General features: G+C 43.5%; 10 protein-coding genes across 18 annotated transcripts; 6 read left to right on the top strand and 4 right to left on the bottom strand.

The window, feature by feature from the left end:
• Positions 1-175: 175 nt before the first annotated feature.
• LOC119553059 (girdin) lies at positions 176-6,700 on the top strand. Of its 6 annotated transcripts, none has more exons than XM_037863180.1 (9): positions 176-666; positions 1,337-2,073; positions 2,134-2,412; positions 2,473-4,531; positions 4,591-4,829; positions 4,888-4,963; positions 5,107-5,270; positions 5,404-5,508; positions 5,740-6,700. In XM_037863180.1, the coding sequence occupies exons 1-9, from the start codon at positions 598-600 to the stop codon at positions 6,152-6,154; spliced, it is 4,143 nt and encodes a 1,380-aa protein (XP_037719108.1). In that variant the 5' UTR covers positions 176-597; the 3' UTR covers positions 6,155-6,700. The 6 variants fall into 6 exon arrangements, with proteins under 6 accessions (XP_037719108.1, XP_037719107.1, XP_037719112.1 ...); XM_037863179.1 differs by having other exon boundaries at positions 5,737-6,700; XM_037863184.1 differs by having other exon boundaries at positions 5,404-5,468; positions 5,740-5,903.
• LOC119553061 (integumentary mucin C.1) lies at positions 6,001-8,365 on the top strand. 2 transcript variants are annotated; one of them, XM_037863187.1, is made up of 6 exons: positions 6,001-6,132; positions 6,844-6,905; positions 6,964-7,060; positions 7,116-7,605; positions 7,665-7,967; positions 8,023-8,365. In XM_037863187.1, the coding sequence occupies exons 2-6, from the start codon at positions 6,879-6,881 to the stop codon at positions 8,144-8,146; spliced, it is 1,041 nt and encodes a 346-aa protein (XP_037719115.1). In that variant the 5' UTR covers positions 6,001-6,132; positions 6,844-6,878; the 3' UTR covers positions 8,147-8,365. The 2 variants fall into 2 exon arrangements, with proteins under 2 accessions (XP_037719115.1, XP_037719114.1); XM_037863186.1 differs by having other exon boundaries at positions 6,005-6,132; positions 6,804-6,905.
• Positions 8,366-8,567: 202 nt separating this feature from the next.
• LOC119552542 lies at positions 8,568-9,150 on the top strand. The gene is made up of 3 exons (XM_037862162.1): positions 8,568-8,594; positions 8,653-8,786; positions 8,847-9,150. Exons 1-3 carry the CDS (start codon positions 8,568-8,570, stop codon positions 9,148-9,150), a joined length of 465 nt encoding a protein of 154 aa, XP_037718090.1.
• Positions 9,151-9,901: 751 nt separating this feature from the next.
• Positions 9,902-10,621, top strand: LOC119552541. Its single transcript, XM_037862161.1, has 4 exons — positions 9,902-10,018; positions 10,166-10,248; positions 10,307-10,440; positions 10,498-10,621. The coding sequence occupies exons 2-4, from the start codon at positions 10,222-10,224 to the stop codon at positions 10,619-10,621; spliced, it is 285 nt and encodes a 94-aa protein (XP_037718089.1). The 5' UTR covers positions 9,902-10,018; positions 10,166-10,221.
• Positions 10,622-10,783: 162 nt separating this feature from the next.
• Positions 10,784-12,487, bottom strand: LOC119554773 (integumentary mucin A.1). Of its 2 annotated transcripts, none has more exons than XM_037865814.1 (5): positions 12,351-12,487; positions 12,081-12,293; positions 11,974-12,022; positions 11,094-11,889; positions 10,784-11,036 (listed from the first exon to the last, which is right to left on the bottom strand). In XM_037865814.1, exons 1-5 carry the CDS (start codon positions 12,372-12,374, stop codon positions 10,916-10,918), a joined length of 1,203 nt encoding a protein of 400 aa, XP_037721742.1. In that variant the 5' UTR covers positions 12,375-12,487; the 3' UTR covers positions 10,784-10,915. The 2 variants fall into 2 exon arrangements, with proteins under 2 accessions (XP_037721742.1, XP_037721743.1); XM_037865815.1 differs by having other exon boundaries at positions 11,094-11,877.
• A 29-nt stretch (positions 12,488-12,516) lies between these two features.
• Positions 12,517-13,196, top strand: LOC119554774. The gene is made up of 2 exons (XM_037865816.1): positions 12,517-12,655; positions 12,760-13,196. The coding sequence occupies exons 1-2, from the start codon at positions 12,635-12,637 to the stop codon at positions 13,174-13,176; spliced, it is 438 nt and encodes a 145-aa protein (XP_037721744.1). The 5' UTR covers positions 12,517-12,634; the 3' UTR covers positions 13,177-13,196.
• Positions 13,196-15,207, bottom strand: LOC119554772 (titin). Its single transcript, XM_037865813.1, has one exon. It carries the CDS (start codon positions 15,130-15,132, stop codon positions 13,528-13,530), a length of 1,605 nt encoding a protein of 534 aa, XP_037721741.1. The 5' UTR covers positions 15,133-15,207; the 3' UTR covers positions 13,196-13,527.
• A 781-nt stretch (positions 15,208-15,988) lies between these two features.
• On the top strand, positions 15,989-19,943 carry LOC119552693 (heat shock protein 83). Its single transcript, XM_037862420.1, has 2 exons — positions 15,989-16,142; positions 17,372-19,943. Exon 2 carries the CDS (start codon positions 17,372-17,374, stop codon positions 19,526-19,528), a length of 2,157 nt encoding a protein of 718 aa, XP_037718348.1. The 5' UTR covers positions 15,989-16,142; the 3' UTR covers positions 19,529-19,943.
• On the bottom strand, positions 19,878-20,543 carry LOC119552695 (UPF0235 protein C15orf40 homolog). The gene has a single exon (XM_037862421.1). It carries the CDS (start codon positions 20,442-20,444, stop codon positions 20,022-20,024), a length of 423 nt encoding a protein of 140 aa, XP_037718349.1. The 5' UTR covers positions 20,445-20,543; the 3' UTR covers positions 19,878-20,021.
• Positions 20,544-20,925: 382 nt separating this feature from the next.
• LOC119553244 (stress-associated endoplasmic reticulum protein 2) lies at positions 20,926-22,367 on the bottom strand. 2 transcript variants are annotated; one of them, XM_037863518.1, is made up of 3 exons: positions 22,352-22,367; positions 21,728-21,847; positions 20,926-21,417 (listed from the first exon to the last, which is right to left on the bottom strand). In XM_037863518.1, exons 2-3 carry the CDS (start codon positions 21,809-21,811, stop codon positions 21,307-21,309), a joined length of 195 nt encoding a protein of 64 aa, XP_037719446.1. In that variant the 5' UTR covers positions 21,812-21,847; positions 22,352-22,367; the 3' UTR covers positions 20,926-21,306. The 2 variants fall into 2 exon arrangements, with proteins under 2 accessions (XP_037719446.1, XP_037719445.1); XM_037863517.1 differs by lacking the exon at positions 22,352-22,367 and adding an exon at positions 21,982-22,126 and having other exon boundaries at positions 21,728-21,844.
• Positions 22,368-22,974: the final 607 nt, after the last annotated feature.

Here is a 22,974-nt window from a genome sequence, read left to right as displayed (position 1 = left end):
TTAATGGTGTTTATCATTATCATTTCCTAGTATAAACTTTTTAATTTGAACATATTGATTTCAATTTTTAAAACATATATTTTGGCTACTTTCTAGCTAGTTACAAAATATAGCTGTTGTAAGTATAGCTACTTCGCAAAAGTCCACCCCTAGTTTCTATAATCGATAGTTGGCAACAGTGGAGGAGTGTCATCACCGGCACAAATTATGCTTTTTTCCAACAGTCCAGTCTTCCCCAAAAAGACATTTGCTATTTTTTGTAGTGCCGCCTTGTAGTGTTTCTTGTTGACTAGTGTATTAAACCCAATCCGATCCGGAAAGTGCGCTCCAGCGTATCCTAGTTAAGTTACAACTGTGACCTGCCTGCATGTGTGTGTTTCAGTGGATCCAAATTCAGTGAAAATGCCCCGTCCTTGGACTGAATTTCGGGAGGCTGTTGTGGGACTCTATATGTTGGGAATATAAAGACCATTATAATAGCATCGCAGTGCGGAAAAGCCGCAGCTGTTCCTTTGTGACAGGTGCAGCGGCACACACACACACGGACACTTACCTGCATTTACCTATTCCGCCCGTCCAATAACAAAAACAACAACAATGGCTGGCACGGCGACCGCGACGCCAATGGAAATTGATGAATTTGTAAATTCGTCCATAATTTCTTGGGTGAGTACTACGTGTGATATGGATAAACATGCTCGATATTTGCATCGCAAGTGGGCTATGTGCTTGGCATAAATAATTCAAGTGTTCGATTCCCAAGCACTCACATATGGAAACGGCGAAAACAACAAAAACAACAATCGTGAGAACAACCTGCTTACATACTCACACACACTATTGAGGTCAGCGAATTAGATCCAGCAGTCAAGCACCATACAAAAGATATTGAAACCTAAAAAAATGATCGATCCATATGAGAATTACAAATTTTAAGGACAAACTAAATATTTTAAATTTTAAAGAAATGTATATTACATTTTTTAGGGAAGTTGCCTTCAGCTGTAATTAAATAAAAATTAAGTATTAGCTAAAATTAATTAAAATTTAAGGAATAAAAAATCACTGAGGCCATTCAAAGTAATATGATTTTTAAAGACACTGACTCCAATTCAGACTCCTATTATTTCAAACCCAACTGTATGTAGTTATGCGGCTTTCCGCAGCAGTCGCAAAAGAACCAAGGTCATTGTAACTTGCTCAAGACTGCTTACGGTACAAAACGAACGGAGGAGGAGTATAATGAGCTCTTGTCCAGCGAATATACATATTCACGCCCGCTCTGGTTCTTTGTTGAATTTCGTATCTAAAAAACTGGTAATTTCTTCCTTTACAGCTGGAATCATGTCTGCCACGTGCCGAGCTGCTCACCGGCTACACTTCCCTGCTGGATGGCCACATAATCCACAGCGTCTGGCTGCAGATCGATCCGGAGCCCCAGAATAATCCCAGCGAGCTCAGCGATCTGAACGGGAAATCCCTCAGCATCGCGAGGGCCAAGAACTTTGAGTGCATCGTGAGGAATCTCAAGTCTCTATTTGAGGAGGAACTCGGCCAGACAATTCTGGTTCTGCCGGATGCCTTCACCCTGGGCCACCATCCGGAGAGCAGGAACGGCCTGGAGCAGATGAAAACGCTGTTAACCCTGCTCCTCGGTGCAGCTGTGCAATGTCCCAACAAGGAGCTATTTATTGCCCGGATCAAAGAACTGGATCTAGAGACGCAGCACGCCATCGTGGCATTGATCAAACAGGTGACCGACAGCCATAGTTTGGTGCTCACCGAGGACTCCCTGGAGCGGCTGACCCCGCAGACCATGTACACGCACATCCTGCGACTGACCAAGGAGCGGGATCATATGTATCTCAAGTGGATCGACTTGGCGTGCGTGGAGACCGAAATGGCAGCCAGCGACAATATGGTGGAGTGTGGTCAAGGAGTCAGCGTTCCACGTTCCCCTTCGAATGGAACTGCCACCTCAACGCCTTCATCCTCTTCCAATTCGGAAAGCAATCACCTTGCCGTTGAGTGTGCGGATCTTCGTTCGAAGAATCGTAAACTTCGTCAGGAACTGTAAGATTATTTCTCATTTACTCTTTAATGTGTTTACCTTAATTCCTTACAATTTTTCAGGGAGGAAAAGTCCGAAAACCTATTAGAGCTTCGCGAGGAGCTAGATGACAAGAAGGCGCGTTTTGACAAACTGCGTCAGGAGAGCCAGGAATGGTTTACGGAGGCCAAGCGGGCATCGGCATATCGCGACGAGGTGGACATCCTTAGGGAACGGGCGGAAAGAGCCGATCGACTGGAGGTAGAGGTTCAGAAGTATCGCGAAAAACTCGGCGACTCGGACTTTTATAAATCCCGAGTTGAGGAACTGCGGGAGGATAACCGTGTGCTGTTGGAATCAAAGTATATTTATCAAAAAATACCTTTATTACCCTTCTAACCAGTTTCTCTCAACTTCCCCAGAGAAATGCTGGAAGAGCAGTTACAGCGCTACCGCAAAAGGTCTGAGCACGCCATCTCCCTGGAGTCTGAAATTATCAAGTACAAGCAAAAGCTGAACGACATGGCGTTGGAACGAGACGTGGATCGCTCCAAGCTAGAAGAGCTGCTAGAGGAGAATGCCCAACTGCAACTGGTAGCCAGGAATCTCAACTCAACGATGGACTTGGATAAATCCTTCTCCGAAAACGAAGACGACTGCAACTCAGGCGACAACAGCCTATCCGAACAGCTAACGAACAATGCCCAAACCCGTGCCCTCAAATTGGAGCTGGAGAACCGTCGCTTGACTGCCGCCCTAGAGCAGTTAAAAGAAAGCAGTTTCCATGAGTCCACTAGCAAGATGCTAGAACTTGAAAAGGAGAAGAAAAAGCTCTCTCTAAAAACCGAGCAGATGCAGGAAAACATCCAGCGGCTGACTCAGCAAAATGTCGAATTGGAGGGCGTCTTTAAGAATGCCCTGGAGGAGAACAAAAAGCTTCAGGACGCCGTGGATAGTCGTCAGAAAAGCTATGATCGCCAAAGCCTGGAGCGAGAGGCTGACCGTCAAAAGCTTTCTGATGCCGAGCAACATGTTGAAACCCTAAACAAGGAGAAGCAACGCATACAAACACTTAACGATAGCATTCAGCGAAGAGCCGACGATCTTGAACGACTGGCGGAGAGCAAGACAAAGGAACTAGAGCAGTATGCCGAAAAATCCAAGCAATATGAACAGACCAAACAAAAGCTTTACGAGATCGAGGCCAAGGTCTCCACTTTTGAGCGCGAAAATGCCAGCTTGCTTAAGGAAGTCTCGAAACTGAAGGAGGGCAGCGAGCAAAAATCTGTGCAGCTGGACGAGAGTATCAATCGTCTTGATGCACAGAGCAAGGAACTTCAAAAGCTGGGCAAGGCACTTGAAGACTCGGAACAAGTGCACCAGAAGCTTGTCGAACTAGAGAAACAAAACCAAGAGCTAGCTTCACAGCGAATTATTGATCAAGAGATGATAAGCACACTTCGCAACGACCTGGTCACTGGTACGTTAGTAACGAAGAAGGTGCGTCACAACTTGGAGAAACTTGGACTTGCCGACGAAGAGCCTGGAGAGTTGAATGTGGAGCATGTCGTGGAGAAACTGGTGCGCAATCCGGAGACCTTCAAAACGGTGCGCGAGATTATGCTAAACGTGACGCGTGAGCAACAAGAGGAGGAGGAGCGAGAAGGCGGCGTAAAGTCTGACATGTGTGTGTTATGCCACCGACAGGAGATCTTCACGGTGGAAAAGAACATTGAATTGGCGACTGTTCCAATGCCTGCTCCAGCGCAACCTTCTTCCCAGGAACTTCGCTTCGAGCACAAACTGCGAGTGAGTCCGGCACGAGAGTCCGCAGAGCTGAACCGCATTAAGGATTCAAATACACAGCTCCAGACAGAGAATGCTCGACTCAGTGTGGATGTGGCTGCTCTGGGCTCGCAAATAACGTCCTTGAATACGCAGCATGTAGCCCTTCAATTGGCTAACTCTCAATTGGCAGCCGAAAAGGACACACTGCTCAAGGACATCGATTCACTGCAGCAGGAGCATAAACATGCGCTGCAGGATCAGGTAACGTTGCAGTGCCTACACGATCAGCTTTCCGCGGAGTACGAGTCGCTGAACAAAGACAAGGAGCAGCTCAAGGCAGCAGTGCGGGACTTACGACAGGAGCTGCGCGACACTCGTGAGCAGCAGTTAGCATTAGAGCAGCGCATCGAGGAGTTGACCACTCAGAACAACAACATGAAGACCTGCAGCGAGGATCTGTCCATCCTGCGCACTGAGCACTCCAAGCTCACCGATGACTTCCGCAATCTCTTTGCCACCAGCGATCGCTTCAAGAACGAGTACAAAAATATTCAGGAGCAGTACAAGATGGTGCGTATGGAGCACTCAAGCCTCAAGCTTCAAAACACTGAGCTCTCCGGCGAGCTGAACGCCAAAAGCGACCAAGTGCGTCACCTGCAGGTGGAGTACAGCAAGGTTCAGCAGCGATGTGAGGTGGGTTGACAGGTGCCAATATATTCTCTTGATCTAATCCTTTTTAAATTGTCCCACAGATGTTAATTCAAAACAATGCTGAGCTCGATTCAGAGCGCAAGGCCTTGATGGACAATGTATCACAATTGCTCTCCCAGTATCAGGAACTTTTGGCCATATCCCTGGAGGACAAAAAACACTTCCATGAGGAGGAGAAGAACTACACTGAACGGGTGCACAGTCTGAAGCGTCAGAAGGAGAAGCTGGAGGAGAAAATCATGGAGCACTACAAAAAGTCGGAGACCACGGTGCACAAAAAGTAAATATCAAAGTACGCAAAGTAAATTTTGTGTTAACACTACCATTTTTAACTTCAGGAAACCCTTTGCCAGCATGCTGGTTCGAAGAGTGAAGAAGGCTAGCTCGGATCTGATGAACAAAGTGCCCAGTCGTGTAGGTTTGCTAGAAATAACTATTGAAAGAAGAATCTCTTACGGGTGTTCAGTCTGTATATCAAGACCCAACCGAAAGAAATCGATTTTTTCTTTAAAAAACCGTCGGTTGATGTTAAATAACCGGAAGGTTGCTTATTTCAGAACCGGCGCTCTTGGGTGGATGATGCTCGTACCAATTCCCAATTCGTAATCGGTTCCGAATCAGGCGGCAACGAGTCGGATAATAGCAATGAGGAACCACTGTCCATTGCCTCCGACACGCATTTACTACAGCGTAATGTCCCGCTTCGCCAGAGTCTGCAGCGGTAAGTCATAGAGTTGGAATATAAATATGGTTTAGTGGCTATTTTGGTTCATGGTTTTTGTTCTATTTACATGTATTATACACAACTCAACACTCGCACCAACAAACAAACACTGTACAATATGTCCGAGTAGGGATTTGCTGGATAACTCGATCCAACGCGGCGGCGCCGTGCGCAGTAGCCTGCAGGCTCAGAAACGTACGGATTTGAATAACTCACGTAGAAATAGCGTGCACGGGTATGCGCTTTAGATGTTTAACAATCGATTCGATCCCATTAAAACTTTCCAATTGAAAACGAACCGACTATTACATTCGTGTAATAAAAATTAAGTTTTTAAGCGGCAACTGTCAATCCCGAATCCACCATTCCCTCCTGCACAATGCGTATTTGCATCCTTTTGTTGTCGCTCCTCACCTGAAATAATTTGATTTAACCAGTTACTGATAAACAATTTTCTTCGCAGCAGTCTTGAAGCGCCAGACGTGACGGGCAGCAGTCTGACACTCGGTACAGCCGGCTCTCGACGCACCGTTTATCTTATCGACGAGCACCAGAAGCTTCCCGATGGCTCCAGTCCCAGCTCCGCCCAGCCGCAGTCCGGTGGCAGCAGTGGCTCCGGCAATGCTGCAACGCCAACGCCTGCTGAACCCCAGACGCCTCAGAAGAGTGCGGAAAACAGCGCTCCAGTGGGTCCAGCCACGTTTCTCATGTACAACCGGATAAACACCACGATCGGAGGAGCCTCGAACAGCGGGGACCAGAATCCGCTGCTGCAGGCCAGCGGCAGCGTCTCCGGAACGCCCTTGCAGGATGACAAGTCGGCGAGGAAGCGGACCGAAGACAAGAGCAATAGCATCTGGTATGAGTACGGCTGCGTCTAGAAATACAATCAAACAGTATACGTCCACAACTTGAACTCGAATATAATGCATTTGCTGACGAAGTATTATTTCGTTTTAGAAATTAACGAATTTATTTTTAAACGCATTAGAACATCGATGTTGCCTTAAGCTAGTTACAGATGTAAGTGTAAAGTGCTGCTTGAACCGCTATGATTTGCCTTAAGACATGTTTTACAATTAGTCTATGTACTATACTATAGTTTGTACCTATTTATGCAATTTAAAAAACTCCAGAAGACTACGCGACAACTATGCGAACTCATAACTATCCAGTATACACCCCTATATACACGAAACTATAAAGAAATATGTTAAAAATTAGCTATACCGATGCCTCAATGTTACGTCCTAAGCGAAAGGCTTTATTTTTCGTTGATTTAACAAGATATATATTTATATCCGTTTATTTGGTGTTTTGTAAACTCGACTCGAATCTATGTATTCCTATATATGTTGTAAACCACACTCGTACTCTGCTAGCAGCTAACAAACGCGCCTTCAATTTGTGAATATATTTTTATAAATTACTTGTAGCCTTGTACTATTTATTGACGCAAAGCCTAACACCGCAATAAAACTAAGCAAACATTCGTAAAAATATCTCACTTTTTTGGGCAACTCTCTAAAGATAACCAAAGATACATATAAGGTGATTCGTTCGTCCCCAGTATTTTAGAATGAAAAGCGACTTGAGAGAAAAAAGATGTGGTTAAAGGCACTTGTTCCACTGGTAACTACTTCAAGCTGTAAACATTTCTGGATATTATTCGTTTGTTCATAAATTTAAGCTCTTGGTCCAATATTTGGCGGCCACATGCGATGTGTGCCAAAGTGCCAGCAAAGTGGCTTGTCACAGTGAAACCACATTTTCTATCTGCTATGACGGTGAGTGAAATTGCTTACAAATAAGGGTATTATTCAGCGACGTTTTAATTTCCAGGTGAACCATCTTATGATATGCTGTCATGTCCAACGGATTATTATTGCACCGATGGTTTTTACACTTGCTATCCAAATGCCGATCCAGTTTGCAAATTAGACACCACAACCACTGAGATCCCAACTACCACGCACATCCCAACTACCACGCAAATCCCAACTTCCACACAGATCCCATCTACCACTGAGATCCCAACTACAACGCAGATCCCAACTACTACAACAACCACTAAGATTTTAACTACTACAACAACCACCGAGATCCCAACTACCACAGAGATCCCAACTACTACAACAACCACTCAGATCCCAACTACTACAACAACCACTGAGATCCCAACAACTACTACCACCACAGAGATCCCAACTACTACAACAACCACTGAGATCCCAACTACCACAACTACTGCAACCCCTACAGCCGATAACCTCTGCCAGCAAGCCACTAAAAGCACATTTTTTGAAAACGTAGATGATCCCACCTGCACTACGTAAATATCCTAGCAGAAAATTCATTTTTGTGGTTAAGCCCTAATCATTTTTTTTTCAGTTTTATAACCTGTAGTGTAAATACCACCGACGGAACCCACTCAACAAAATTAACTTCATGCAAGGCTAATCAGTACTACAGTACCAGCTTGAAGGTTTGCACAGCGACCAAACCGGATGGCTGTGTGGAGGCAACCACAGAGACGACCTCAACCACTGTGACCACCACCGCTGCTACCACAACCACCGTGACCACCACAACCGCTAGTACGACCACAGCCGAACCCTGGAGTGCTGAAGCCACCTGCTCGACTGTCACCAAAAGCACTTTGTTTCAAAACCAAGACGATCCGACCTGCACCACGTGAGAAAAAACTTTATAGATCTAAAAAAATAAGCTAACATCAACTCATTTGCAGATATCTTTATTGTTATGTTTCTAATGGATCAGCTAAGGCTTTAATCAGGACATGCAATACAGACCAATACTATGATGCTACCACAAAAGTATGCAGTGATACCAAACCAGATTATTGCACCTAATTTTGGAGCAGATATATTTGTGTATTATCACATCTATACCAATAAAAAAAGTAATAACCATATTATATGATTAGGCTTTAAGTATTTGTTAAAAAACCTTCTTGAAATTCTTAAAAAGTGAAATATTTAAAACATAAAAACAAAATACCAGGAAGGATTAGACAAAACTGCATTTCCAAACAACCGTATTCCTATTCTTGACAACACTCAGAAGTTACCAAGAACTTTCCACAAAACTGAGGGGTCCGTAAACAAAATACACGCATATGTACACTGTACCTTTAAGGCTGACAAAGTAAATTAATAAAAGACGCAATAAACATAAAATCCATATCTACTGATTAAAATCCTCCCGGTATTTAAAGGCCTCTCGGGTGCTTCAAAGTTTCAGTGTGCCAAGTGAATCAAGGTTAAAACGACAATGTGGACGAGTCTCATATTATCAATGGTAACTATGCAAGGACTCTTGGTTGTTCCTCTAGGAAATATATATTATCCCTTAATAGCTCCTGCTGCATTGCCTGGTTGCATTGCCAGCTCCTGAACCGAAAGACCTGGATTCTTGGAGTGCGGATACAGCCTCGCAAGAAGTGGATAACTCGGTTATGCTTGAAAACCAAAACGATTCCACATGCGTCACGTAAGCTAGTTTTTTAGATGATACTGATTGCTAAGTACTAAAGGTGAACTATACTTTCAGCCAAGTGTTTTGTTATATAGTTAATGAGTCAAAGAGAGTACTAGTTCAAGGCTGCAAAAGCGGACACAGTACCTACAGTATCAGCTTGAAGGTTTGCACAGCGACCAAGCCGGATGGAAGTGTGGAGGCTACCGCAGAGGCGACCTCAACCACTGTGGCCACCACTGCTGCTACCAAAACCACCGTGACCACCACAACCGATAGTACGAACACATCCGAGCCCTGGAGTGCTGAGGCCACCTGCTTGACTGCCACCAAAAGCACTGTGCTTCAAAACCAAGACGATCCGACCTGCACCACGTAAGAAAAATACTTATAGATCCCAACAAAAAACTAAAATCAACTCATTTGCAGATATCTTTATTGTTATGTTTATAATGGATCAGCTACGGCCTTAATCAGGTCTTGTAAGACAGACAAATACTTTGATGCTGCCACAAGAATATGCAGTGAAACCAAACCTGATTATTGCACCTAATTTTGGAGCAGATATCTTTTTGTGTTAAAACATCTATACCAATAAAATAAAAGTAATAACCATGATATTTGATAAGGCTTAAGTTTTTATTGGACAGGCGGGAAACGCTTCCTGCTATAAAAAAAAACCTTCTTGGTTTCTTGTGTTTTCGGTAAGCAAAAGGCAGTTTGGGTATATTGATCACGTGGTTGCGACTTTTTTTTTTAGAGATAAGGAATTAAAAGTATAAAAAAAAAAATCTTCCTTAATTATAGGTGCTGATTCACTGATGACCAGAGCTCGCAGTTTTGGAGTGCGTAACAAGCCTACCGAGAATTTACAAGACCCACCATACTGGCAATGATGATCCAACGTGTAGCGGGTGTCCAAATTGAATTAACATTACGCAGTTCCTAAAATAAACCAACCATATAGTAGATCGTTTAATACATTTTCGTCACAAAAGTTTATATCAGAACTTTTGTTTGTCGAAGGTACAATCGTCAGTAGATTTTTACCTCGTTAAGAGGTGTTTTTATTTGATATTATACACATTACTTAAGCCGAATTCAAACTACCAGTATTTAAAACATATAAACAAAATACCAGAAAGGAATTTTTCTATTCCATTAGATAAATCTGCATTCCCAAACAACCGGATTATTATTCTTGACAACACTCAGAATTTACCAAGAAATTTCCGCATATCTCAGAGGTCCGTAAACAAAATACATGCATATGTACATTGTACATTTACGGCTGACAAAACAAATTAATAAAGTACGCAATAAACATGAAATCCATTTCCCAAGCGTACAGAGATAAACGATGCTACTGATTAAAATCCTCCCGGTATTTAAAGGGCTCTCGGGTGCTTCAAGGTTTCAGTGTGCCAAGTGAAGCAAGGTTAAAACGACCATGTGGACGAGTATCATATTATCAGTGGTAACTATGCAAGGACTCCTGGTTGTTCCTCTTGTAAATATATATGATCTCTTAAAAGCTTCTTCTGCATTGCCTGGTTGCATTGCCAGCTCCTGAACCGAAAGACCTGGATTCTTGGAGTGCGGATACAGCCTGTCAGGAAGTCGATAAATCGGTCATGATTGAAAACCAAAACGATTCCACATGCGTCACGTAAGCTAATATTTTAGATAATTCTGATTGATAAGTACTAAAGTAGTATACTTTCAGCTTTGTGTATTGTTATATAGTTAATGACGCAAGGAGAGCACTAGTTAAAAGCTGCAAAAGCGGACAGTATTTTGATTCTGAACTTAAAGTATGCAGTACCAATAAACAGGAAGGATGTGAATAATGTGGTAGCAGATAAGAATTAGGTTATATGCAAATAGGGAGGAACTGCACGAGAAATGAATAATACTCATCGTGTTTTAGATTTGATATATTATGTACTCCTAACTTATTATAATACTATTAAAATATATGTACAAATGATCCAAATTAATTATAAGCGTCTTTTTAATTTGATAATTGGAATATGCGGGTCAGGTTCTAAAACACATTATTTTCATCTGATCAGTTATTTAACCTTTTTGGTAGTTAAGTAAAAAGTTTTAAAAATTTCACAAAATCCTCTTTATTTTGAAAACTAGCAATTGCTTGGTCGCGTGGATTGGCAGGCCTCTGTATCTGAGTTATAGTACTCATTCGTGTTGCAATAATATAGCAAACCCAAGTAATCTAGGCTCAGTTTATAGCAGTAGACATACCTACAAAAATGAAAATACATTAGGATAATTGGTAGTGAAGATCATAAGTATACTTGCATTTGACATGTGGTGTCTGTCTCAACTCGGGAGAATCCTTTGCTCCTGATCTTCGCACAATAGACGTTGGGATCTACTTCCGAAGATTCCGTTGTGGTACTTGGAGTACTAGTAGTTGGTTCAGAAGTTGTGGGTAGAGTGCTTGTTTCGGTTGTATTAGCAGGTGTTGTGGAATCTGTACTTGATTCTGTGGTGAATTCTGTAGTTGTAGAAACTGTGGTGTTAAGAGGTGTCGAGGTCTCAATTACTGTAGAGTCCGTTGTTTCTTGAGTACTGGAAACCGTTGTAAATGCTGTGGTTGTAGAATCCGTAGTAACCGGTGTTGTTGAACTTTCGGTCACTGTTTCCTGTGTACTGGAATCCGTTGTAAATTCTGGAGTAGTAGAATCTGTGGAAATTGACGATGTCGAGCTTTCGGTTACTGTTTCTTGAGTACTGAAAACCGTTGTAAATGCTGGGGTAGTAGAATCCGTAGTAACCGGTGTTGTTGAACTTTCGGTCACTGTTTCCTGTGTACTGGAATCCGTTGTAAATTCTGGGGTAGTAGAATCTATAGTAACTGGTGTTGTCGAAGATTCGGTTACTGTTTCCTGGGTACTGGAATCCGTAGAAATTACTGGGGTGGTAGAATCTGTGGTAACTGACGACGTCGAGCTTTCGGTTACTGTTTCCTGGGTACTCGAATCCGTTATTTCAGATGTGGTGGAACCCGAGGACTCCGTTGTCTTCATTGTAGTGGTCTCTGTGGTCACTGTGGACTCTGAGGTTTCCTGGGTGCTCGAATCTGTTGTCGAATCTTGCAGTACAAAGTACAAGATAATTGAAACCACGGGCAATAAACCCATAAACATAAGTGTGATATTTTTATGTATTTACCAACCTGTTACTATATCCGTTGTGGTCGTAGAAATATCTGTGACACAAGCTGGCTGTGAGAAAACAAGTGTGAAATTTGGCAGATGGTCCCAAAAGCTAATTATTTCCTACCTCCGCTGAATCCATAGACGCACAAAATCCCGCCAGGACGCAGTAGTACCCATCACGGCAGGTGTGCACTGCGCTCTCGTCCACAGTGCTTTGACCGAAGCAAAAACCATAGGCAGTTTCGTTGACACAGGCGAATTGATAATTTGTCGCGGAGCAGTCGGAGCAGGCGGACTGCCCAAGGGCCCTTTCCGAAATCCAGACGAGCAGTAAGATCTAGAATTCACATCGAAATGGGTTACTTTCTCCGGGCTCACTGTTCCCTTGACTCACCCTAAGAGTTATATTTGCCAGCATAGTTTGTCTGTTTGCCGGGAAGAGCAACTCACTTGTGATGGCTGGCCAAGTGCCAATTCTCTTTATAGGAGACCAAGCCGGTCCGCACCTTCAGTTAGCGTGTGCTTAGCGCCCATAAAAAGATAACAAGCCATACTTAATACCCAAGGCAAGAATTTTACGATGCCATAGAACAAAATTCGGCACCGCTGCCAAAATGTACAAATAAGTCTTAGACGTAGTTGTCTCATTATTCGCAGAATATCCGTAGAGTTGTCAAGATGTACAAGTTCTTATGTTTGGTGAGTATCAAGATCCTAGTAACAAGTTCTTAATTAAAATTTTTTTTACTTTAATCAAAAGAAAATTGAATAAGAACCTTTTTAAATCCCAAATATATTTCCAGTTTGCTTTGGTAGCTTTGCCAATCGTTTGGATCCAGGCAGACTGCAATGTATGTCAGTCGAATGGAGCATCCTGCATAAACCAGACCGCATATAACTTGTGCTTCGGTGGCAGTGAGCCGAATACCAACCAGACCTTCATCTGCACCGACGGCCTGGTGTGCACGGATCAGCCTGTGATTTGCTTCCAGCGTAGCGAGAATCCAGCCAGTTGTGGCGATACGGACAGCTGTGGCCAGTGTGCTCCCAATTACACCTTCGCCTGCACCTCGCTAAACACATTCGCCTTCTGCTTCGGCGCTATAACGCCCACAAATGTCACGGGAAGCTGCCCTGATGGTTACTTTTGCGATGGCTCCACACAGGAGATATGCGTCACAAAGACTACTGATGATTCCATAATCTGCCACAAGAATTAACAATGCTTTGCTATACAAATACATACTCAATAAATACAGTTTTTGTATTTTTCTTTCTTGTGTTCCTCTGTCAACATCTTACTTTTTGTAATACAATTTTATATGTAACACTAAACCAAGTTAAAATAAAATATTTTTTAAGGACCAATTAAATATTTCCTTTTAGACAACATAAAATACTTTACTTCTACTGACACTGACGTTTCTACACTTAATAAAAGCATTTTTAAAGTAAGTCGAGCCATGGAACGAGAATATAACTTAAACGAAAGACTAAAGGTTTCGCTCACAGGTCAGCAAAGTTAATTACTAGAATTATTCTATAATACTAATTTCTTTTGCAAAACAAGACTACAAATCTAGAAAATCTTCGACATCTTCTGTTTTCTTTTTCTCCAGCCAGGAACGGGCGGTCCGTAGCGGAGGGAGCCGGAATCGCCACTCGTCGCAGCAGTACTTGTACACCTCATCGCCCAGTTGCAGTAGCTCTGTGGCAAACTCCCGCTCGTCTTCCTTCCAGGTGCGATCCTCAGAGCCCCCGAACATTTCAATGCGAAGCAGGGCAGCCATCGTGGGTCCCACGTACTTCTTTATGGCCATGTACAGCTGTGGTTTGGTCAACGAGTTGGATGCGGGCTTGGTGGGAGTGGGAACCTTTTGACGTTCCGCCTGCAGTCGTTTTAGTTTGGCATTCTCCTCCGACAGTTTGTCAAACTCGGCCTGTAGTTTGTTGTAATCCTGAAGCAGCTTTTCACGCAGGTCGTCTTCGGAAGAGGATGGTTTTTCACCTGGATCTGATCCATCCTGACTGTCACTACCAAGATCCATATTCTCCTCTTCGTCGTTCGAAAAACAAGCAGGTTCAGTATTAAGAAGAGAAGTATTAATGTTTTTCCCTTGGCCAGGGTGCGGTTTAAAGTGGCTGGATTGAGAGGGTATTTCACTTTGTGGAGCCTCCTGCTTTAGATTCCTTACGAACGTGTTCCTAGTTTGGACGATGTTTTCAGTCTTTTGTTCTGCTTCTGGTATCTTTCTTCTCTTAGCCTGCTCCGCATGCCGAAGGTCTTCCTTCTGCATTCCACGCTTCTTAACTATATCTTTTAAAATTTTCTTGGGCTTATCCTCGTCTCTGATTGGGGTTACCTTTGGCTTATTAATAACCTCCACACTTGTACTCATTTCTTTAGCGATTTTTACTATCTCATTGGCTAGCATCTGCTGTTCCTCATCTATTGTGCGAGTCTCAACTGGCCTTTTCACCAATTTGATGCCCAGCGAAGGCTGCAGTTGACTAATTATATCCAGAATGTTTTGAGGCATAGGCATGCCCGAACCTCCGCTGGTTGATGCTGCGACATCCTGAGTCTCCGCCGCCACCTTCTCCTTGGCCAGTGCCGCCTGCTCCTGCTCTGCATCCATCAAAATGTCGGACTTCTTAACATCCTCCGCTGGTTGCTGTGCCTCCTCCTGATTTAGATCGACATGTTCTGCTGTCTGTGTTTCCTGTGGTTTCTCCGCGGAATCTCGAGTCTGCTTCTTGATGATCTCCACTTTCTGGAGCTCGACATCATCATCGTCCACGAATCCCAGGGGACACTTGAAGTCCTTGGGCGGTATGAGATGCGGCTGCGTTGGAGGCTTCAGCTTCACAAGAAGTGGCTCCCCGTTCTGGTCGAGGCTCGCAAAGTCCAGGGCCAAGTCCCTGTTGATCCTCAGCAAAGTAGGCGTTTGCTTGGGCACGAGCCTGTCCATTTTGTAGTTCATAAAGGATTCCGCACGAAAGTGCCTGGCACAAACAGTCCTTGTGGCCCATTTGCTCGGGGGCACATTTGCACAGTATTTAGCCCACTCCTGCAACCTCCCGTGGTCTTTAGTCGGGAACTTGAAGAAGTGCATGTTGGGATTTCGTTTGGAGTTCACCGGACAATCGCGAAAACTGCATTTAGTGCCGCCCATAGTTTTGTTTGTAAACTTAAAAACCAAACAAACGATTTGTAGTCTATTTACACAGCGACTCTATCTTCCATAAGAAACACACGTGCTAGAAAGAGACGGCAATAAATCTGTGTAGAGGCTAAGACACTACTTATCGAATATAGTCGATAAATACCACCGATATACCAAACAAACGTTTTGCTAGTGGTGGGAAAGTTAGAGTCAGCTAAGGATAGGACTTATCGATATGGCGGGAGTTTTGGAAGTTGTAATTTTAATTCGAGCTAAATTTAATAACATACTTTAAATTTTGGAATGTCTATAGATTTTAATCTTAAGTAAGATTTATATGAATAATAAATACATAACAGTACTTTGAAATGGAAGATATAAGTGAATGGTCTTAAAACGTTATTATACATTAGTTATAGAACATAGTTTAGGGCAGAATTTATTTAAATTGTTTAAACAAGTAAAAATAGTTGTGTTAGTGTTCTTAACATTAATTAAGAGATCTATTAACATTCAAGTTTTTTAAATAGTAAAAATACTTTTCATTTTAACAATAGAAAAAAGAGTTCACACATTACCTTCTCTCTATTTTAATGTAATCAAGTTGGCTTATGGAATCCAGCAATAAATTATAACAAATCCTAGTGGGCTGTGCTCATCCGTTCCGACTATCCAACGGAACCTCAACCCAACACCAGTCAGTATAATTTTTGAATCCGCCCGCACAGGTTGCGCTCTTTTCAATCGTCTAACAACACTGAGCGCCGTTCATATCGACCGGAAACTGTATCCCTGGCTTCTGGAAATCTCTAGAAGCGTCCAGAATTTTCGCGGCTGGGTCGGTTTTCTCTATAAAAGCAGCAGCGCGTCGAATGCCGGTTTGAGTCTTGAAAAAATTTCGTACGGTGCGCGTCGACAGCGTCTGAAAAGTTTTGTGAATTTCCAATTCTGCACAAAGCAAAGTGAAAATATATATTTTACCTTTATTCTGTGAATAGAACGAAAAACATACATACAAGGTGAGTAATCCCGAAAAACAGTGAATAATTTATTTAACAATGGAAATGCCATCAACTGCAATTGGGCTTGTGCATCTCGAATGTTCTTGACCCAAATGCGGAAAATCGATTTTAAAGTTCTAGAAGCCAAGTGATGCAAGATGTTTGCATTTCTAACAGAATAAACGATTCTTTTATTGCTTAAATAATTTTTGCCGCTTTTTTCAAAGGTGACTCAACTCGCAGCTAAAATGCCGGTTATTTTTTTCGCTAGAGAAAATTCTAGAAGTTCTTCTTAAAGACCATGAATTAAACAGGCTTCCAAATAGGCTGGTCAATTATAAATTACTTTCTCTAATTAACCCTTACACGTGCTTTCATGGCATTTGCATTTACAGTTTGCACATGCCACACAAACACATGCAAGCTGATGACCAATACTTAAGCAAGAAATTGTGGCGTCAGTCCGCGAAAAATCAAAAAAATCATGATAACATCGTGTTTCTTATGCTTTTTGTTTCATTTTAACTGTGGTTGCCAGGGAGATTACTTTTTCTTGGATTTCTAGATGCTTCCAATTACTAACTTGGTTATGTACGAATTTTCAATGTGCAATGCTTACACATACATTTACGTAGGCACGTGTATATACAGTGGGGGTAGGAAAAATAGCAATCAACTAAAATAATACTTGATTTTTAGTTTTTTCATCCTCAACTCGATTTAATTTCGATAACTGAATTTGCGATGCAGAAATTTCTGGAACGCAAAGGACGCTCTTTGTTCCAACTCTTAAATATTTAGAATTAAATTAAAAAGAATTATACCAATGTTTTAACTTAATTAATGCTAAGATGAGCCTAAAGTTTTTATAGTCCATTTACTTTCGCTTTCTAATTTTGCGAGGCAGAAATTTCTGGAACACAAGGGACCCTCTTGCTTAAATTCTTTTAACATTTAGATAAGCAATGTAATAAATTAGCATCTAATTAATAAACGAAAGTATTAGCATAACTAAATTAATTCTAAAATTATCAGGCCTAAAGTTTTTTTTTTGAGTGCTAGAACTTTGACCCCCACTGTGCTTGAATATGCGCATGTTAAATGAGCCATGTGCAAAAGAGAATAATGTTGAGAGAGGGGAGAAAGAGAACAAAGCAAAGAGCAGCTGCCGAAAATGCAGCTGCTTTTCCTACATTTTCCACCCACCGACTTAAACTAATCCTTCCTATTGATCTAATCCCTTCCAGATGCCTGAGGAAACAGAGACCTTCGCCTTCCAGGCTGAGATCGCTCAGCTGATGTCCCTGATCATCAACACATTCTACTCGAACAAGGAGATCTTCCTGCGAGAGTTGATCTCGAACGCCTCCGATGCTCTGGACAAGATCCGCTACGAATCCCTGACGGATCCCAGCAAGCTGGACTCCGGCAAGGAGCTCTACATCAAGCTGATCCCCAACAAGACGGCCGGCACACTGACCATCATCGATACTGGTATCGGTATGACCAAGTCCGACCTGGTCAACAACTTGGGAACCATCGCCAAGTCGGGAACCAAGGCTTTCATGGAGGCCCTGCAGGCCGGTGCCGATATTTCCATGATTGGACAGTTCGGTGTGGGTTTCTACTCCGCCTACCTGGTGGCCGACAAGGTGACCGTCACCTCGAAGAACAACGATGATGAGCAGTACGTGTGGGAGTCCTCTGCCGGTGGTTCCTTCACCGTCCGTGCCGACGACTCTGAGCCCCTGGGCCGCGGCACCAAGATCGTGCTGTACATCAAGGAGGACCAGACCGACTATCTGGAGGAGAGCAAGATCAAGGAGATTGTCAACAAGCACTCTCAGTTCATTGGCTACCCCATCAAGCTGCTCGTGGAGAAGGAGCGCGAGAAGGAGGTCAGCGACGATGAGGCTGATGATGAGAAGAAGGAGGGTGATGAGGAGAAGAAGGAGATGGACACCGATGAGCCCAAGATCGAGGATGTTGGAGAGGATGAGGATGCCGACAAGAAGGACAAGGATGCCAAAAAGAAGAAGACCATCAAGGAGAAGTACACCGAGGATGAGGAGCTGAACAAGACCAAGCCCATCTGGACCCGCAACCCCGATGATATCTCCCAGGAGGAGTACGGCGAGTTCTACAAGTCCCTGACCAACGACTGGGAGGACCATCTAGCCGTCAAGCACTTCTCCGTGGAGGGACAGCTGGAGTTCCGTGCTCTGCTCTTCATCCCCCGTCGCACGCCCTTCGATCTCTTCGAGAACCAGAAGAAGCGCAACAACATCAAGCTGTACGTGCGTCGTGTCTTCATTATGGACAACTGCGAGGACCTCATCCCCGAGTACTTGAACTTCATCAAGGGTGTGGTCGACTCTGAGGATCTGCCCCTCAACATCTCGCGTGAGATGCTGCAGCAGAACAAGGTGCTGAAGGTGATCCGCAAGAACCTGGTCAAGAAGACCATGGAGCTGATTGAGGAGCTCACCGAGGATAAGGAGAACTACAAGAAGTTCTACGACCAGTTCAGCAAGAACCTGAAGTTGGGCGTGCACGAGGACAGCAACAACCGCGCCAAGTTGGCCGACTTCCTGCGCTTCCACACCTCCGCCTCCGGCGATGACTTCTGCTCCCTGTCCGACTACGTGTCGCGCATGAAGGAGAACCAGAAGCACATCTACTTCATCACCGGCGAGTCCAAGGACCAGGTCAGCAACTCTGCCTTCGTGGAGCGCGTCAAGGTCCGTGGCTTCGAGGTGGTCTACATGACCGAGCCCATCGATGAGTACGTCATCCAGCACTTGAAGGAGTACAAGGGCAAGCAGCTGGTCTCCGTCACCAAGGAGGGTCTGGAGCTGCCCGAGGATGAGAACGAGAAGAAGAAGCGTGAGGAGGACAAGGCCAAGTTCGAGAGCCTGTGCAAGCTGATGAAGTCCATTCTGGACAACAAGGTCGAGAAGGTTGTGGTGTCCAACCGTCTGGTTGACTCGCCCTGCTGCATCGTCACCTCGCAGTTCGGCTGGTCCGCCAACATGGAGCGCATCATGAAGGCCCAGGCTCTGCGTGATACCGCCACCATGGGCTACATGGCCGGCAAGAAGCAGCTGGAGATCAACCCCGACCATCCCATCGTGGAGACTCTGCGCCAGAAGGCCGATGCCGACAAGAACGACAAGGCTGTCAAGGATCTGGTCATCCTGCTGTTCGAGACCTCTCTGCTGTCCTCTGGATTCTCCCTGGACAGTCCCCAGGTGCACGCCAGCCGCATCTACCGCATGATCAAGCTGGGTCTGGGCATCGATGAGGATGAGCCCATGACCACCGAGGATGCCCAGAGCGCCGGAGATGCCCCCTCGCTGGTTGAGGACACCGAGGACGCTTCTCACATGGAGGAGGTCGATTAAGCGTCCAAGCAAGAGGCAAAGCTGTAACAAAACAACAAAACAAACCAACCAAAATTCATTCTCTCACTCGCATTCACATACACAATTTACTTGCGTTTCGAACTTTTGTACTTAGTTTACTACGACCGAGTTAAATTTTGTATCCCCATTAACCTTTTGCCGCGTTGTATGCGACAAAAAAAACATACGCTTAACTCATACATATAAACAAACAAGAACTCTTAAAATGGTTAGGTTCCCGCAAAACATTCAAAAGCAGTTGTCGTTTTAAGAACTTCTAATTTAGAATCCAAGTAATTTATGTATAAAAACTAAAGACTACATACGCGCTCTAGTTGATATAGCTATATAAAGAATGGAGTAAATGTATAATTAAGGTTTGATGACCCGATCGATGATAAACATTAAAAAAAAACAAACCAACCAAATAAACAAGCAAATGTGTTTTAAAATTCAAGTTACGGATGAGTATTTATTGGGGGAAAGGTGTCATCTATGAATCGGATTCTTTGCGAAGCAGCTGCTCAATGGCCTCCACTGTGGACACGCCCTTGCTGATCAGTATTATCTTGTTGCGGGATCGGGATCCCTTGTCCAGGGAAACATCACTCTTTCGCAGGCCGAGAACTTTGGACAGGAACTTGACCAGTTCCGCGTTGGCTTCTCCCTCGCTGGGTGGCGCGGCTATTTGGACGCCCACGCCCTCGAGGCCGATTCCGGTGATGCCATTCTGCTTGGCACCCGGCTTGGCCAGAATTTGTATGCATATATTGCCGCTTTTGTCCACTGTAATGGGGCTGGTTTCCTTAGCCGGCGTGGATTTCGCATCGGTTTTCGCTTTCTCGCTGGTGGTCTTTGATTTCCCCTTGTTCTTCGACATTATTTGGGCGTTGACCGATGTAAACAAGCGGCGCATGAACTTTATGTCAATTATCTTATTTAATTTCTAAATTTAAATGCATTTTAATGGGAATTTTTAGCTTATTTCGCGAAGTCTTAGGCGTCAGTCAGCTGTTTTTTGGGTGAATCCAGGGATGCAGTAAAAGTAGGGATGAGCGGAACTCGTGAGAGAAAACCAGTATTTTAATAGCGGGTTATTTTACTAATTGGAAATATTTTGAATTTAAATAAACCAGATCGTGCTCAAGATCTATTAAACAAATTCTTAAGATCCTTTACCTTCAGTGGGGAAAAAACCCATATTTTCTGTACCTTCTACCGATCACCGATCTTAGATCATTTGAAAATCCCCAACAGAGTAAAACATTTGGTTAGGTAAAAAATTATCATATATTCATCATTGTTATGTACTCATAGTTTCTTCTCTACTTGTCTTTGCATTAGAAAACAACGCTTTAACACTTTGCACTATTTAAAACTGCATCGAGAAGCATCTTAAAAATGCATTAACCGCCTATAAAATGATCAGGATCATATTCAGTTGAGTGTTGTTGTGAGTGCTTAGGAGAGAATTGCAGGAATGCACATTGCAGAGCTTACAGTTAAATTAATTAATGCAAGAGGCGTTAAGTGGACTTAAATTTTGTATGTGTTTTATAAGAGTAGATATTGCAGACACGAAAATGAACTGTGTAAAGCCAAGTTATTTCGGGTCATCCTCTGGTTGCACATGTTTCCGGGCGGTGACTATTCAGCTAGAGCTAGGAAGGGTGTTCTGGAAAGGCTTTGGGAGTAGCAAGTGGAGGTTCCGGAAGGGTCTATTATCTTCCTCCAGATGCGGCTGCTTTATGTGTGTTATTATGATTTCGATTCCTTCCTTACGCGGCGCGAATCGACTGAATGATCTGGAAAATGGCCGAGCCGCAGACCACGAAGATGAAGAGCGCCAGGAGCCAGGGTCCCACGGGATATTGGCCCTCTTTCGTTTTCTGCGAATAAATAGAAACGCAGATTAGCCTTGACTTCTGGGGTGGTGAATATATATGGTATGTTGCAGTTGGTGATTAGTGGAATACGTCTAATCAGAACTTCGAAAAGTGCCGATAACACCCTCACACACACACAGACCAGCTTCCTCCGCACACGCACACAAGCATACATACATCAGCAATAATAAAATCAATGACGGCGTGGCACTTTTGGCCATTGATTATCGGCCAATTCTGCTCTTACTTAAGTGTTATCTATGTTCCCCCTTGATCATCTTCGTCTTAACTGCGCGTTTTGGGCGAAACTTACCGAGGATTTGGGTACATTGCCACGCATTGTCACATATTTGCTGGCCTTCTCGTTGGCGACGCGCATTCTCTGTGGAGGAGCCATTTTCAGTGTTGTTGTTGTGAAGCACACGTCGCACTGGAAATCGCAATGGAATGGAAATGGATGAGTAATTAATTGTCAATTGTTTGGGCTCAGCTTGCGTGCAATTGATCACTTAAAATGTCACAGGCTGGGGCTTTTAGGTCGCCTTTTGCCCAGGAGAAAACTCGTACCTTTCAGCCCAAAAATTAAAAAAACGAATGAGAAAGCGACGACCACGACACGTATACGTTTCAGCCTCTGTTGTTCAACTTGCCTTTGTGTGGGAGCCCATCTTGCATCTCCCTTTTTTACTGACACTTACGCTGAGGCTATCTCCCTTTTTTACTGACACTTACGCTGAGGCTATCTCCCTTTTTTACTGACACTTACGCTGAGGCTATCTCCTTTTTTCACTGACACTTACGGTGGCTTACGTTTTGTTGACACTTACGTTCGCATCTTCCATCTCCCTTTTTCACTGACACTTACGCCACTTACGCTGAGGCTGTCTCCCTTTTTTACTGACACTTACGTTTTGCCGACACCTTACGTTTACTTACGTCAGTCCAAAAATAACAAAACGATTGACGATTGAGAAAGCGACGACGACACGTATACTGCCAGGGCTGCACGAGCAGGGCTGCAATCGGCGGTTGTCATAGACGAGGTATTCCTGAATTACCTATTTTATTTAACACCAAGGTATATTTATTTTGTAATCCGTAATATCATAAAGAATGTACATGTTAACAATACATAATTAATTTTTACGCTTATTTTACAATTTATTTCTTTAAATAAATCGGACTATCAGTAGCAAGCTCAATGCAGGAATAAATATAAAGATTTAACGTTTGAACCACAAATTTAATTAACTGATAATAACCCAATTTATTTTATTTTAAAATAAGATTTCAAAATCCTGGGGTCCATTTTTCAGATATTTATTTCTCTAGCTATTTATCTAGCTACTTTCATGTCCGCCAAATTAGCGTCGGCCTGTTAGCAACGAAAGTGGACCAAATCGAACAATCTAAAATGCTAAATTGTTAAGAAAGAAAAGATCTATCGATCTAGGTAGGTTTGGGACACATCCGAGGCCTATTAATGTATCAAAAATGCATTTGTTAAATCGTGTCCCCACAATTTTGTTAACTGCTCCCCTCACAGAGGTTGTGCCAATA

This window comes from Drosophila subpulchrella, chromosome 3L (genome assembly GCF_014743375.2).
Source record: "Drosophila subpulchrella strain 33 F10 #4 breed RU33 chromosome 3L, RU_Dsub_v1.1 Primary Assembly, whole genome shotgun sequence".
Lineage (NCBI taxonomy): Eukaryota > Metazoa > Arthropoda > Insecta > Diptera > Drosophilidae > Drosophila > Drosophila subpulchrella.
Note: the sequence above shows the minus strand (reverse complement) of the source record. Positions and strands in the feature narration are given on the sequence as shown.